The sequence below is a fragment of the Puntigrus tetrazona genome, chromosome 2 (assembly GCF_018831695.1).
Source record: "Puntigrus tetrazona isolate hp1 chromosome 2, ASM1883169v1, whole genome shotgun sequence".
Lineage (NCBI taxonomy): Eukaryota > Metazoa > Chordata > Actinopteri > Cypriniformes > Cyprinidae > Puntigrus > Puntigrus tetrazona.
Genome location: NC_056700.1, coordinates 12,741,073 through 12,756,919, shown reverse-complemented (window position 1 = coordinate 12,756,919; position 15,847 = coordinate 12,741,073). Strand labels below are relative to the sequence as shown.

General features: G+C 37.2%; 2 protein-coding genes across 2 annotated transcripts in view; both read left to right on the top strand.

Moving 5' to 3' along the window:
* Positions 1 to 3,349, top strand: part of lyn (LYN proto-oncogene, Src family tyrosine kinase) — an 11,121-nt gene extending 7,772 nt beyond the window's left edge. The window contains exons 11-13 of the mRNA XM_043260600.1: positions 147 to 300; positions 495 to 626; positions 2,021 to 3,349. Coding sequence (XP_043116535.1) covers positions 147 to 300; positions 495 to 626; positions 2,021 to 2,223 — 489 coding nt within the window. The 3' untranslated portion in view covers positions 2,224 to 3,349. The remainder of the gene's footprint in view (positions 1 to 146; positions 301 to 494; positions 627 to 2,020) is intronic.
* Positions 3,350 to 3,778: 429 nt separating this feature from the next.
* On the top strand, positions 3,779 to 11,108 carry urod (uroporphyrinogen decarboxylase). The gene is made up of 10 exons (XM_043260614.1): positions 3,779 to 3,933; positions 5,591 to 5,703; positions 5,804 to 5,883; positions 5,972 to 6,034; positions 6,115 to 6,312; positions 6,914 to 7,075; positions 7,225 to 7,362; positions 8,190 to 8,290; positions 9,089 to 9,155; positions 9,577 to 11,108. Exons 1-10 carry the CDS (start codon positions 3,911 to 3,913, stop codon positions 9,739 to 9,741), a joined length of 1,110 nt encoding a protein of 369 aa, XP_043116549.1. The 5' UTR covers positions 3,779 to 3,910; the 3' UTR covers positions 9,742 to 11,108.
* Positions 11,109 to 15,847: the final 4,739 nt, after the last annotated feature.

The window sequence follows — 15,847 nt, the reverse complement described above, 5'->3', positions numbered from 1 at the left end:
GCGAAAACAATTTCAGAATTCTTTTAATGAATACAAAGTTCAGTATTTTCAATATTTCAGTGGTTCCAATGTAAAAATCGTACTGACCCAGACTTGGTGTATGTTTGTTTATGTGAGTGACGCCGAGTTTGTGTGCGTCTCTGCAGATAGCTGAAGGTATGGCCTACATTGAGAAGAAGAATTACATCCACCGAGACCTGAGGGCAGCTAATGTGCTGGTTTCAGATAGCCTGTTGTGCAAAATAGCAGATTTCGGCCTGGCCAGAGTAATTGAGGATGACCAATACACAGCCAGAGAAGGTGAGTGTGTGACACCTTTCGGTGGTTTAGCAGCGTATTGAATGGACAAGTCATTTTCTGCAGCATTGCTATGTCAGACGCCTCTCCAGACTTGCCTGCTAAGGCTGCCATGCATACTGATTTATATAGTGATAGTTTTCCTGCATCAGCAGACCTGACTGATTTGTGTGTATTGTGTGGGTTCTGTGTCACAGGAGCAAAATTTCCCATCAAATGGACGGCACCCGAGGCCATCAACTACGGTTCTTTCACCATTAAATCCGATATGTGGTCCTTCGGGGTTCTCCTGTATGAGATCATAACATACGGGAAAATTCCGTATCCAGGTAATATAATTGAGATAATGGTCGCATTTGAGTTTAAATAAAGCATTGCAATTTTATTGGGAGCTATCAGCGTTACTCGCAGAGAAAGCTGCAGTGGAGTAATGAGCGCTAAACCGATTCTTTTATCAAGAGTTTGGCGACATCTAGTGGTCAAGTTGTGCTAGCTACATTAAGTATTTCAGTTTTGTTCAATTTGACACATTTTCGGATGAACCGTGTCATTTGATGCAAATGTTACTAAATAATCGTAAAAATAATGACTGATATCCAGATAAACATATTTAGCTCTATATTGAGCTACATTACGGCAAGACACTATTTTCTTCTCTCTTTTTTGCTTTCAGAACTTCTTTTAGACTATTGGAAAGAATGTATTGCACTGAGCCAGAAATATCTATATCAGTCGCAAATGCATACACCGCATTTTTTCTTTGTTTTTAAAGACGTTTCTTTATTAAGGTTGTTTTTATTTGATCAGAAATACAGTAAAAAAAACTCATTTATATAATAAGTTATTGCTCCTGTATTCAGTGTAACATGATCCTTCAGAAATGATTCTAATATGCTGATTTATGATCAATTTTGGAAACAGTTGTGTTGCTTAATTTTTGGGACCTGAGGTTTCAGGATTCTTTCATAATTAAAAGGTTAAAAAGTATTTTTTCTTTCAAAACAGAATTTTTTTTGTTACAATTTACTACTATTCAGTTGTTTGGGGTCAGTCAATTTTGTCTTTATTTTTAATAATTGTATTATTCAAGTATGAGTTTATTTGATCAAAAAATTTGATAGTAAAGGCTTAAATTGTTAGAAAACATTTATATTTTGAATAAATGTTGTTCTTTTTTATTTTTTATTCCTCAAAGAATCAAATAAAAAAGTATTACAGTTTCCAAAAAATATGTATATTTAAGCAGCTCAACAGTTTTAACAATATTTGATAATATATCCCATTCGAATGATTCCTGAAGGATCATGTGACACTGAAGACTGGAGTAACGATGCTGAAAATTCAGCTCTGGTTCACAGAAGTAAATTATATTATAATTTAAAGCATGATCAAATAGGAAAGCTATATTAGAAATCGCAGTGATAATTTTAGTCCTGTGTATTCTGGAGGTTTTATGGAGGGGTTTGTTCACATCATTCACCTGATCACAACATTTCAATGCAAATGAGAGCGTATTAACAGTTTTAATTAGATCATGTTGCATTTTGACATTTATGAGAACAAAAAAAACATTTTATCTTGTCCTGTGATTAATCGAGTTGGTGTCAACTTGGCGTCTTTACTTAAACATTGACACCTTTCTGAAAGACTGTGACATTTATCACTAAGTTTTCTCTTTCTCTCTATCAGTCCACTCACGCTTCCTTTCTTATCTTTCCTTCAGGCATGAGCAACAGTGAAGTCATGAGCTCCGTTCAAAGAGGATACCGGATGCCCCGTCCTGAAAACTGTCCCGCTGAACTTTATGAGGTCATGACCTCGTGCTGGAAGAACAGACCAGAAGACCGGCCCACGTTCGACTATATTCAGAGTGTACTAGATGACTTCTACACAGCCACCGAGGGCCAGTACCAGCAGCAGCCATGAGAAAACATATATTTGTACTTCTTCAAGATGATCAAAAGATCTGTGATTTATCTGTGAATCTAATATGTAACTAATAATGGGATCAATCTGCTTACTTGTAAGCAAGGTTCAGATTTTCTATTTCTGCTTCAAATTGAAGTTTTAACAGCCTGTTTGTTACTTTTGCTCTTCTCGTTCATATTTCAATGACTGCATTTCAATTTGTAAATATATTTTTATGTTTTAAGTACCCCACCAAAGTTTCGTTGTTGTTGTTTTTTTTTAACAAGGAGACTCAAACTTGAGTCTGGGGGCTGCTATCTGCAAATAAATAAAAAAAAACAACTTTGACTTTTAAGGGCTGTCAAAGTTAACTGTAAAGCTGTTTTGGGATATTTATTGCAAAAGGAACTATACCAATACATTCACAAATATGCAAAAAAAAAAACTAAATTGCTGCTGGGGTGTAGAAAGTGGATACGGGATTCTTTTGCATCAAAAACACTTTTGAATCCAAGGCGCTTGAGTAATGTGGAATAATTAAAAAGCTGGCTTTTAACATGGCTTAATAATTAAAAACAAAGTTGTTTTTACTTATAAAGCCTTGTGAATAAAGGCTTTTTTAATTATTTCACATTCCTTGGATTTCTAAGTATTTTTGAGCTATACCGATACATTTGAACATTTGAATTGAAAAGACATTGAGATACATTCACAAATGCTTAAAATGAACACTGTAAAGCATTTGTATTTTAACTGTCACACATTTTCTTAAAAGGATGTGAATAATTCATAAATGACATTATGCCTGTATATTTTAGTAAAAGGCTCTCTCTAAATAGATCATTTATATTTGGAGGTTCTTGGGAACAAAATGTTTGAAAACCTCTGGTTTAAATTGAAACAATGACTTACGGAATCCATTCACTGTAAAGAGATCGCAATGTTTTGTTTTTTGATTACATATTTTAATAACAATATTGATAATGTTACAATAATGAGCAGTGACACATGGCAATATTTTGTAAGCCTCTCAATCGCCTTGTGTTTGATTAGCTATAAGAATGAAATGCTTTGAATATTTAAAATATTTTGTAAATTTGTACATTATCTAGAAAACTAATAAAGTGAATCTTTTTTTGATTGATGCCAGTTCTCTGGGTCATGAAATACTAGCTACAATAAGTAAGGAATTTACCTCGAAAGTAGTTTGAAAAGTTTTAAAGAGACAGTTCTCACCTTTATGAGCTTCTTTTGTTGAACGGATAAGAATACCTTTTGAGGAATGTGGGTAACCGAACAGTTGCTAGTCCTTAGTGAAATAAATAAAATAAAAATAGAGGACCGTAATTAGTTTGATTACACACATGTGTGTCTGTTTACCAGAAACTGTTTGGTTACCTGTGCTTTTGAAAATATATTATTTCGTGCTCAGCAGAAGAAAGAAATGAATTCATTCGGGTTTGTAACAGCTGACGGTAAGTGAATTATGGCAGTTTTCCATTTTCGGGTAAACTACTTCTTTAATTCCAGTTCTCTCTAAGTCCTGCCCTTTCTTGATCATGTGATCATTTCAAGATGGCCGCGCCCTTCAGCTTGGAGGCGTGACGTTGTTGGTTTGTTATAACACGGTGTCAGGCAGAGTCAGAGTAAAACATCTTGTCAAGTCTGCAGACTCTTATTCGGTTCTTCTTTGACGCTGGCAATAATGGATAAGGACAGTCTGATTCTGTAAGTTAATAATGAATGAATGCCGAGTGGCGTGTTATAATGACTTGATTTTATGTTTTGTTGTAGAACCAGAGCAGCTCGCTGACATTACGAAATAATCGTTTGTAATGGCAAATTCTGTAATACGTCGGGATTCGTTTATAAAACATATTTAGATTACACAGGCAGGTAATGCAGTAGCTACTGAGAGAAAGGTAGTGTGTTACAGATGCGGGTCACTAACTATAAACTGAAACTCATAGCCCTCAGCTGTCTAATTTAAGTGTTGAAATGTCAAATAATTTTTGTCAGATAATTTTTAATTTAAGTGTCAGAAAAGTTGCGATAAAAATAAATGTTGTTTCCAGCCAAAATATCCAAAAAATATTATGGAATTGCTTACCCCTTTTAGCAAAATAATCTGCAAATGGGGTAAGCAAAATAATCTTGTTTGTTTTTTCTTTAAAATGAGATTATTTAGTTAACCCATTGCATGATTGTTTAGCTTGCTCTGAGGAAAAAGTCATTTCATTTTGACTGGTTGTTTTTTTTTTCTGAAAACATTTTATACTTGTTTAGAAAATTGATTTAAGAGAAATATTTTAGATATTTTGACAAGTAATAAGACAAAGTGTTTTTTTTTTTTTTTTTTTTTTTTTTTTTTTTTGCAGTGTACTGATAAATGCCTTTAGTTAATTAAATTACAAAATATGTTATTATTGTATAACCAAAGAACGTCTCAGAATTTATAATACAATAATTAATTAATATACAGGATATGATTATCAAATTTGACCTTGGACCATGAGAAAAAATATTTGGCTTAGGTATTATTCAAAATAAATCATAGGTTGCAATAATAATAATAATAATAATAATAATAATAATAAAAATAAAAATTTAAATGCTGAAAAAATAGTTTTAAAAGTTGTCCTTGGTGATGCAAATTACCAATCAAATATTTTTTGACATTTGGGGTAGAAAAATTACAAAATATTTTTGTGGAATGTGATCTCAATATCCTTATGATTTTTTGCATAAAATAAAATTTTGATCAATGTATTGTTGGCACTTACTACAAATTAATCCATGCTACTTTGGACTGACTTTGTGGTCCAGGGTCACAAATCATTGATATAATGTTTTTTGGGGGGTTTGAGCACTCATACTTGATTGTTTATTTATGTAAATATAATTTACATTTCAATACACAAGATATATATTACTATTTAAAAGTTTGTTTGTTTTTAAACCGTTATCCTGCTAAATGTAGTTTTTACATATTCTTTGAAGAATAGACTTAAAAAGATGACTATATACTTGAAATAGAGTTATTTTGCTACTTAAAAAAACTAAACCGGCAGCATTTGAATAGTGGTGTTTATCTGCGTGGCTTTGTAATGTAGACAACGGGGTGTGTTTTTGTGTCTCTCTCTGCACAAATGCTTATCAAGCTGTGAAGAATGAGTAAACCGTTAGTCCCCTGATCTCAAAAGCCCTTATCTACTCCCTTCACTTGCTGCTTTAAACATCTGTGAAACCTGATCATCTCCAGCAAAGGGAGGGGCTTCTGACTACAAAAGACGCATGAATTCCACTATAGATTTTACAAATGAGTGAAAAGTAATGTTGTGTGAAAGAGTTATTGAGATGTTTTGATGGCTGTTTTCCATCCCAGCCCCAAAGACTTTCCAGAGCTGAAGAACGACACATTCCTGAGAGCCGCTCGAGGAGAAGAGATTGAGCACATTCCTGTGTGGTGCATGAGACAGGCCGGCCGATATCTGCCAGGCATGTACCATGTACCAGTGCTAACTGTGAAGCTGTTTTTTTTTTCCTTCAGTATATGCAGTATATTTACTAGCTAGTGTCTCCGTGGCTCTATTAACAGAGTTCAGGGAATCGAGGGCAGGGAAGGATTTCTTCGAGACATGCCGTTCCCCTGAAGCTTGCTGTGAGCTTACGCTACAGGTCAGCATCCCTGAGCAATTTTTTTTTTATTCTTACCTGCTTCTTATAACCTAATGAGCTTTAACGCTGTCTCGATTTTCGGTTTTAGCCACTCAGACGCTTCCCGTTTGATGCTGCCATCATCTTTTCTGACATCTTGGTGGTCCCTCAGGTGAACGAGGGTCATAATTTGACCTCTAACTTATCGAATTGCCAAAGAATGTCTATATCTAAAATGTTTAATGCGACCAGGCCATGGGAATGGAGGTTCAGATGAGTCCTGGAAAAGGTCCCACATTCCCAGAACCGCTGAAGGAGCCTGAAGATCTGCAGAGACTGAAGTCTAAGGTTGACGTGTCGTCTGAACTCAACTACGTTTTCAAAGCCATCACGTTGACACGACACAGAATAGAGGGAAAAGTTCCTCTGATCGGCTTCACTGGAGCTCCGGTGAGAAAACCATGGACTAGAGATACTGCATTAAACATGCACAAGATGTTTGGGGATAACGAATAAAAAAAAGATACATTGTTAAAGTAGTCCTGACACTAACATCAGTGGTTCAACCTTAATATTATAAAGCTACAAAAATACTTCTTGTGTGCAAAGAATACAAAACAATTCATTCAACATTGGTAGTGTAGTAGTAGTAGTAGTAGTAGTAGTAGTAGTAGTAGTAGTAGTAGTAGTAGTAGTAGTAGTAGTAGTAGTAGTAGTAGTAGTAGTAGTAGTAGTAGTAGTAGTAGTAGTAGTAGTAGTAGTAGTAGCAGTAGTAGTAGTAGCAGCAGTAGTAGCAGTAGTAGTAGTAGTAGTAGTAGTAGTAGTAGTAGTAGTAGTAGTAGTAGTAGTAGTAGTAGTAGTAGTAGTAGTAAGAAATGTTTTTTTAAGCAGCATATTAAGATCATTTGTGAAGAACTGTGTGACAGTGTCATAATTAGACCATTTCTACTGTTCCATCAAATAAATGCAGGCTTGACGAGCATAAGAAACGTATGGTTACTTATCATTAATGGTCTCCATCATCATCTGTTGTGTCTCTGATGAATGGCAGTGGACTCTAATGTCCTACATGATTGAAGGAGGAGGCTCCACGACACACTCAAAAGCTAAACGCTGGCTCTACAGATATCCAGAGGCCAGCCACAAACTCCTGAGCCAGCTAACAGACGTCATAGTGGACTATCTTCTGGGTCAGGTGAAAGCTGGAGCTCAGGTGAGCGAATGAATGCATTGAGATTGTGGAGTAGAACATCTGAAAAATCTGATGCACTATTTAGATGTTCTGTATAGTTTTTATAGACGCAGAATGTGTCTAATACACAGTTAATTTTCACTAAGTATCTTATCTTGTCTTTCCTTTAGGCTCTGCAGGTTTTCGAGTCTCATACTGGTTGTTTGGGCCCAGTGGAGTTTAAAGAGTTTTCTCTGCCATATCTGAGAGACATTGTTCGCCGTGTTAAAGACAAGATCAAAGAATCTGGTTTGGACAATGTGCCTATGGTAAGTAGAGTTTGACATTTTGATCTCTCTTTGGATTTAACTATGATTTACTGAGCAACGATTAACTTCATTAATATGCGACTGTCATGTGGAAAACGGCAACATGTGATTCATCCTAAGATGTCAGCAACACCCCTAATGAAAAATAGATATACTTAAATGCATTTGAAGTATATTTATTGCATGCTAAATACACTGCAAATATTGTTTTGTATTTACGCAGTTAATAAAATGTCCTGCAATTGTGCTTTTAGCATACTAAATGGGTATGCTGAAAGTCTGCTAAATTGTACAATAAAGAAATACTTGGTATATTTGATTGTGCCAAGTGGAAGAATTGTTAGTATAATTCAGATACACTTTAAATATTTTGCATTTAAAATCTGATATTATTTAAAGATTATACAATCTGCATCAATATAAATTAAATTAACTTTTGAAATTAAAACACTATATTAATATAAAGAAAATTGCCCTGTGCACAAGTGCTCCTATTTATTATTATCCATAATACATTAGTTGAGATATTGAGATATGTATTCATACAAAAATGTAAACAGTCTACTTAGCTGTTAAGCATTGTTTTTCTTGACTTAATAATAAAAAACGATTGCATAGCGCTAACGGTTTTAGTTAATAGTATCCAGACATCAGCCGTGTTACTCTATGCACACTTCACGTGCACACATGTAATAAGATGATTTGCCACTAGTTGTCAGCATCAGGTCAGGTTTTCTTGCAGGCATCTCTTTTGAAAGTTTCCACCGAGATTTCATTCATTGATCCCTCAGCTCCTACATAACTTGTCTTTTCTGTTTGATGTTCAGATTGTTTTTGCTAAAGATGGCCATTACGGGCTTGAGGACCTCTCCGAGTCTGGTTATGAAGTGGTGGGTCTCGACTGGACCATAGATCCGCGTTCAGCACGGTCAGTCACTAAAGATGTGATGCGTTTTTCTGATTTCCGTTATATTCATAGCAGGTCTCCCTTCCAAATCCTTTACTGCAGTTTTGTCTCTTTGTCTCTTATTTCAAAAGAGTTAACTCACATTTTTAGAGGTGTGATCTTTGGCCTCGTCTTTCAGGCAGATTTGCTCCAGACTGGTCAGGTTTATTAGATCCAACTTATGCACTTCATATTTGAAATGGTGTCACAGTTGGCGTGAGATCAAAGCTTTGGCTGGCCCATTATATATGTTTTTTAGCAATGTTTTTAGGATCACTACGGTAAGTGATCTAGTTACACTAGTCTTTTTTTTTTTTTCTTTTACTATATGAATTTGAACGATCCATTCTTTCTTTTTTTTTAATAAACATAAAATGGCCAATTCTGCTTTGGTTGAGTCTGAATAGTCAATTAAAGCACTGTGTATGTAATATTTGGGCAAACAGCTATTCTTTATACATTTCAAATATCCATTACAATGCACATAAAATACCAATTATTGGTATTTTATAGTTGCTTTCCTAAACAAATTGAATGGCTTTTTTGTCGTTGTTTTTTTTTTTTTATTATTATTTTTTATTAAACACTCCCATTCAAATAGGGGCTGCTCTTCTCAAATTATCCAACTTATCCATTTACTAAATAAAAAGTTAAATAATTAAGAATTAGATTTTGTAGGTCCATAAATGACCAGTTATATTTAAAGTGACTTTTAGCTGTTGTGATGTTTGACTACTAAGTTTTAATTTTTTTTTTTTTTTTATGTTATGTGTTTTTCAGTATCAGGACTGAAGGAAAAGTTAGTTTGCAAGGCAACATGGATCCCTGCGCTCTATATGCCACAAAGGTGAGGAAACAAACATCTAAACAACTCACAAAAGAGTCATGGATCCTTTGAAACACAACCAGTTCTCTACATCAATTCAGTTTAATCTATGCTGTACAGAAGTGTTTTGTGCTTCAAAAGCATTACTTTACTTCTGGTTAATCCATTTCAAAATAAAGAGGCCATTTTGTTTTTACAAATTTAGGCCCTGCTGGAAATATGAGCCGTAAGAGCAGCTGTTTTCCTCACAGAGCCGTCTTTGGCTTTCGTTGCTCGTTCATTACAAGCATGGCTTTCATAGCATTGTCTCAAAGCCTCTGAAATACATTTTTTCCACCGTCATTTCAGAAGTTATGGGTTTTGTTTGAAAAACTAGAGCATAGATTTTAACCTGATGTATGGTGTCCAACCCAAACATTTCTCTTCATTTATGTGTGTTCAGGAGCGCATATCAGAGATTGTGAAGAGGATGTTGGAGGGCTTTGGCACCAAGGGCTACATCGCTAATCTGGGTCACGGCCTGTACCCTGATATGGACCCAGAAAATGTGGGGGCGTTCGTAGAGGCCGTTCACACCCACTCCCGCCAGCTCCTCAACCGCAAATAAGACGCTACTCTCCCATCAGAGGACCTGAAGCACAAGAGAAACAACGACTGTTGGTGTGCAGCGCTGTAGCGTTAGATGTGTTGCAAGGTGAACTCTCAAAACCTGCTCAAAAATGTCAAAAAACTTATATTTCACTCCCAAATAAGAAAATATTTTGTGCTTAAAAAAATCATTGAGAACATGCATTTCATCTTTCCCTCCAAATTCTCATTACCATAATGCTAAAAGTTTCTCATTTACAATACCATAATGTGAGTAATTTCAGTAATGTCAAAAGGAAAAAAAAGAGTATATAGAGTTCAGATGCTTGTAAGTGCTATCTGAAATTTTCTTTTAAAATTAGTGGGTTTTTTTGTTGTTGTTGTTGTTGTTGTTGTTTTTCCCTCTCAGGCTCCTGTATTTGCTATTCACTTTAATGGCAATGAAAAGAACCTATTCTACTGAACCCACACATGAGAGCCTGAGAATAAAATCCACATCTATATAAGTATATTATACATGTGTATATATACATTTTTTTGTTGTGGGAAAAAAAATGTGTGTGTGTGTGTGTGTGTGTCTGTCTGACCATAAGAGCCATGTCCTGGCCAGGATTTCTGTACTGCTTAAAATATCTAGGTTTTGGCTTTGTTTGCGTTCAAACCAATGACAAGGACGCATCCGGGAAAAATGGCATGCATGGTCACCTTAGTGTGTGTGTGTGTGTGTGTGTGTGTGTGTGTGTGTGTGTGTGTGTATATATAAAATATATAATTATAATATATATATATATATAAGTATAGTTCACCTTGACTTATGCTGTTTATTTATTAAAAAATACTGTATTGCTATAATAATCATTTAGTGGTAAAACGTGAATGAGAATTTGAGGGTAAAATATGGCAAAAATCTTACATGCAAAATAAAGAAAAATTCTCCTAATGATTTTGTGGTGAAATGTGACCCAGATATTTCCTGACAGGCTTTTGAGAGATTCACCCAAAAGGCTGGTCCTGACTCATTTCAGTGATTATGTAGGCCGTCTTTTCTATTTTACCTACTTTTTATAATGGCTCCACACCAATCCATCTAATCTTTAATATAATTTTCATTCGAAACATGTCTTTCTCAGTTGGATTGATGTGCTTTCATTAGTTCCGATGCACTGTACGATCACTGAAGAATGTGGAATAAGTGAAGAAGGATCAAATCTGATTAAATCCCAAGCGCTGTATGGGTTTGTTTTTAACGCAGTACCATAGTAACATCTGGGCTGAGACTGTCTTCACTGGAATTGTGACTGACGCTAATGAACCTCCGAGAATGTGTGTACATATCAATGGATGTTTTATACGACGCGAAATAAAGAGTGATCCTTTTAAGACAAACACTCCTCAAGGGAATTTCTCTGAGCTGGATGTCACATACCTAAATCACGTGCAACCATTTTTTCCGATTTCCTTTGTTTTGCACGAGTCTTTCGGTGGGGGGTTCATTCCCTTGATCTATGATTGCTCTCTCTCTTACTGCCTTTCACATTTAGTAATAGACATGTTAATCCCAGAGGACGTAATACCAAATGAGGAATAAGCACCCTCTGTAAGCAAATCCTTAAATCCAGTTGTTTTTTTGTTTTTGGGAGGGTGGGATTCCCCAGCAACGCATCACGTGATGTGACGTATGCGAGATGTTTTAAAGAACCTTGAACTTCAAAACAAGGATTTGTTGGAATTACTGTACATTTTTTCAATCGTGTTAGTGCTTTCTGAACACAGTTTGCGTATAAGGAATGGCATGGTTTTGGTACGAGCTTGCAAATCTGCCACTTGTTTGCATAACAGAATGATTACTAATTCATTTTTGGGTTAAAGTTGTTTACTGTCTGTTTTACAAGCAACCACAGACTGTAAATTGAAACAACATGATGGATATTTTTCCACACTCGCATGCGGTCATTTAGTGTGAAATGGTGGCAGCTGCAGCCCTCTTTTACCCTCATCCGCCGGTGTGCGGTGTTCTCAATGCAGGATCAGTCTGGCCTTGATTGTGTGTTAGGTGCTGTAAGCCCTGCTGAAAGAAGAAACGTCCTGTATTCAATTTGCTGATTAGTGTTGTTGGATTTTTAAGCCCCTGTCGCTCGCCGCTAGTTTGTGTCCGTGGAGCACAGCTGTGATTGGGGGGGGCTGGGCCCGTTTCCTGGGGAAGCACATACACACACGTGCACACACTTATTCTGCGATACCTCAAGGGGCTCCTAGCATTATTTTTAATTGCAACAATGAATCCACTAAAAAAAAAGCTGAATTCCCCAAGGTCTCCTTTAGGAAGCCACAAGGGGGTTGAAAGTGGGGGTTTGGGCTCAATCTCTCAGCAAATCAGCAGGCCTGAAAATCCAATATGTTCCTGAAGACAGCAGGCTGTACATCATTTGTCAGGTCCTGGCACTATCACTGCTTTATCAGATGGGGGAGTTTTGGGAGGCTTGGCCTACGACTGATTTGGAATTTTGGGGACGAAATTCAAGTTGGTGTCAATACGGTGGAGTCCAACTCGAAATCGCTTGATTGTTTATTCTAAGCTGCTTTTCTTTAAATGCCAGCAAAACAAAAGTTAACAAAACAAAAAGTGTGATCACATAAGATGATATGTTTTTGTGAAAAACAAAGGTCCATAGCGATGTATGAAGCACAGCTTACACAGAAGTCGCTTTCGAGTGTCAGATCAATGATAATCGCTAGAAATTAAGTGACCCCAACTCAGTAAACCAGATGAATGAATGGAGAAAAAAAAAAAAACCTTTGGAGAAACGTGGCTCAGTTGGGGGGCCAGTTCTCCTCTGTCCAGATGAAACCAGCATTAAATTTCCAGTTCAATTCCAAACGCAGCTATGTCAGATTGAGTAAAGGACTTTGTGTGGATATGGACTGAGAAATAGAATAAGAAGGAAACCAACTTATAGTGTAGATGCCATTCTTTTTACGATGTAACGAGTACATTGTGTGTTATAGGGAATGTTTTTGGTTTTGAGCGATATAATTAATACGGTCTAACAACCCTTTAACGGATTTGAATAATAGAAGCGTATAAGTATGTTGTGTGTATGTCAAGTTAAAGAGATGGATCTTTAATATAGATTTATTTATTAGACCGTTATTGACAGTATGTGTCTGCCTCACAAACAGTGTTAGGGAGATTGTTCCAGAGTTTGGGAGCTAAATAGGAAAAGGATCTGCTGCCCGCAATAGATTTTGATATTCTAAGTTTAGAATTATTATCATTATTATCAAATGGCCAGAGTTTTAAGAACGCAGTGGACGTGGCAGACTATAATGTGATAAGAGCTCGCTCAAATACTGAGGAGATAAGCCATTCAGGGCTTTATAAGTAATTAACAAGATTTTAAAATCCATCCCTATGTTTGGTAGGGCGCCAGTGCAGTGTTAACAGAACCAGGCTGATATGTTCATACTTCCTGGTTCTAGTGAGGACCAGCTCTAGCTGCTGCATTTTGGACCAACTGTGGCTTGTTTCTAAAGTGAGCAGAACAACCGATAAAGCATTACAATAGTCTAACCTTGAGGTCATAAACGCGTGAATTAACATTTCTGCATTTGACATTGAGAGCAAAGGTCACAATTTAGATATGTTTTTGAAAAAATGCAGTTTTTTGATGAAGAAGATTTGACAAAAGTTAGTGTGCCCTGGTGGCTTGTATACAGTAGCCAGCACAAACATGACAGCGGATTTATCACTAAAACGTGTTCCACTAGATAATGTTATATGCAGCACCATAACTTCAAACGATTTATACTTAAAGCCTACCCTCTGCAAAATACTGAGACTATTGCTCCTGTAGCAACCTCTTTTCTTTTTGGGCATGGCTCATTTTTTATAGCAGTAATCTTGGGAATTAGACTAGCAGACCGTCTGTTTAGCCTGACCTGGGCCCCAGTTAGTCAAATACAAACTCTGAGACTATGTGCCCATATTTCTAGAGAGAAAAGCAGCGCCATCCCAGGATGGATGCAGACTGTCTCTTTTCAACAGGTCAGGTCTGCCCCAAAAACTCATCCAATTGTCCATGAAACATATGTTATTCTGCCGGAACCACGTAGACATCCAGCCATTGACAGACAACAGTCTACTGGGCATCTATCTCATCCCCCCGATAAGCAGGGAGGGGACCAGAGCATATTACAATGTATGACATCATATTTGCTCTTTAATGTTATTTTCAGTGATCTCCGACTAGAGAAGTTATTAACATCATTAGTCGGGAAGTGAATAACAATCTTACTGAATTTACGCCAAGCATTAGTCAGCACTTATAAATTTGCCAAGGTGTCAGGCACTCTGGCTCCCGGTAAACACTGAACTATGGTGGCTGGTGTCTCTATTTTCATTTTAAGTACAATAGAATCACCAATTTCTAGAGCACTTTCATCAGGTTTCTCAGTGGGTGTTCTAATCAGAATGAAAGATTGTGTTTCTATGCCATCTCACGGTCACCCAACTGCCCTTTTGCACATGCTCTAAAGCCGGGAACAAGCAATGTTCCTGATCTATCTACAGCCCTCACGTTCTTACTGTTCTCAATTGTTCCCAAGTTTGGACAAGAGTCTCATAAGTGCAACACAACTACCACGTTCAAGGCCCAGAGAGGTGGTAAGGACATGGTTAAAATAGTTAATGTGAAATGCGTTCACGATCCTCTGCTTTCAAACAAGGTACAGCGAATCTCCATAAGAACTCCAGCTTCTGTGGCTCAAAATACAAAATACAAAAAGTATTCTGGTAGCTTCATAAAAATAAGGTTGAACCACTGATGCATTTCTAACACTATAGGCTTACTTGGTATTACCTTAGTATCAAAAAATAAAAATCTAGTTAACATTAGTGGGTGTTTCTGGCCTTGGTAGAATCTGACATAATTCTCTATCAATCTCTCGCTATTTCCTGAAGACAAAAACAGTGCTTTTGGATTCTTGGAACTCCAATGAACCAAGAACATTCGAAGAATGGAAGTAATTTGTATAATTTTACATTTAACCGCTACATTGTGAACATGAATTAACAACGAGTATGTTTACAGATTTACACAAATCTAGATTAACAAATAATGTAACTTTTATTAAAAAAGTGTAACAATTACACACATCACAGCTGTTCAACTTTATTTTTTTTATTCTGTTCATCTCAAAATATGTTCTTCCGTAATCCACCACAACTCTCCATTCCCACTCAGCCCACCCCACCTCCCACCTAAAAAAAGTCCCAAGATGCCCCACCCCTCCTTACCCAGTCTTCCGACACCCCAATTACAGAGGGATTCTGGGAAAATCAGAGCAGCAGAACAAAGCTCTGCAAATCAGCTCCCCTATGAACACAATATGTGATTACGCTGACAGCAGAACCTGCCATGCAGGGTGCAAAGGACAAAGCTTCCTCTCGCTGCACAAACCTGCCCAGAAGCACAACCGTTCTCGGAGTTGCATGACAGGCTCGCGTGCTCCATGACTACGTTTAGACGTCCTCCCTCTCAAGATGGGTTGGGTTCTAATTAAACAAAAGCCTCGTAACATTGTTACACTTATAAACATTGCTTGTTTTCCCCCCACCAAGCCCAACACCTACTCCTCGCTCCAATCTGACAGGCTCAGCCCGCGCTGGAAGCTCACAACAAGGTGGGAAAGCCAATTACTCGTCTCTCTTTTCCTGGCGTGTCACTTCTGCTAAATCACTGAGCTAAGGAAATGCCTTCTCTTTGCAGCGTGTCTAACAGAGCCAACCCCATCCATATTTCAGCCGGCAGCACTGCCATGCTTGACAAACACTTACTCAGTGGTCCTCACAGGAGCGCGGCGCTGCATTGGGTCCAAGACACAATGAAGAGCAGCAGCTGTGAGGGACCCTGATGGATGGGATAGTTTGTATAAGCAGGCCCAAAGAGCATTGTTCCTGTCGGCTGCATCTCTAACACAGTCGATCACTCTGACACCAGGTTTTCCTGGAGTTTATTGTGATTCAGACGCTGGAGTTTCTAAAGAAGAGACGGGAGGAGAGCTGGAGATGTAGTCTGGACAAGATGTGTGGTGGTATCAAGCTTTTTTAGCCAAACTGGAATGAT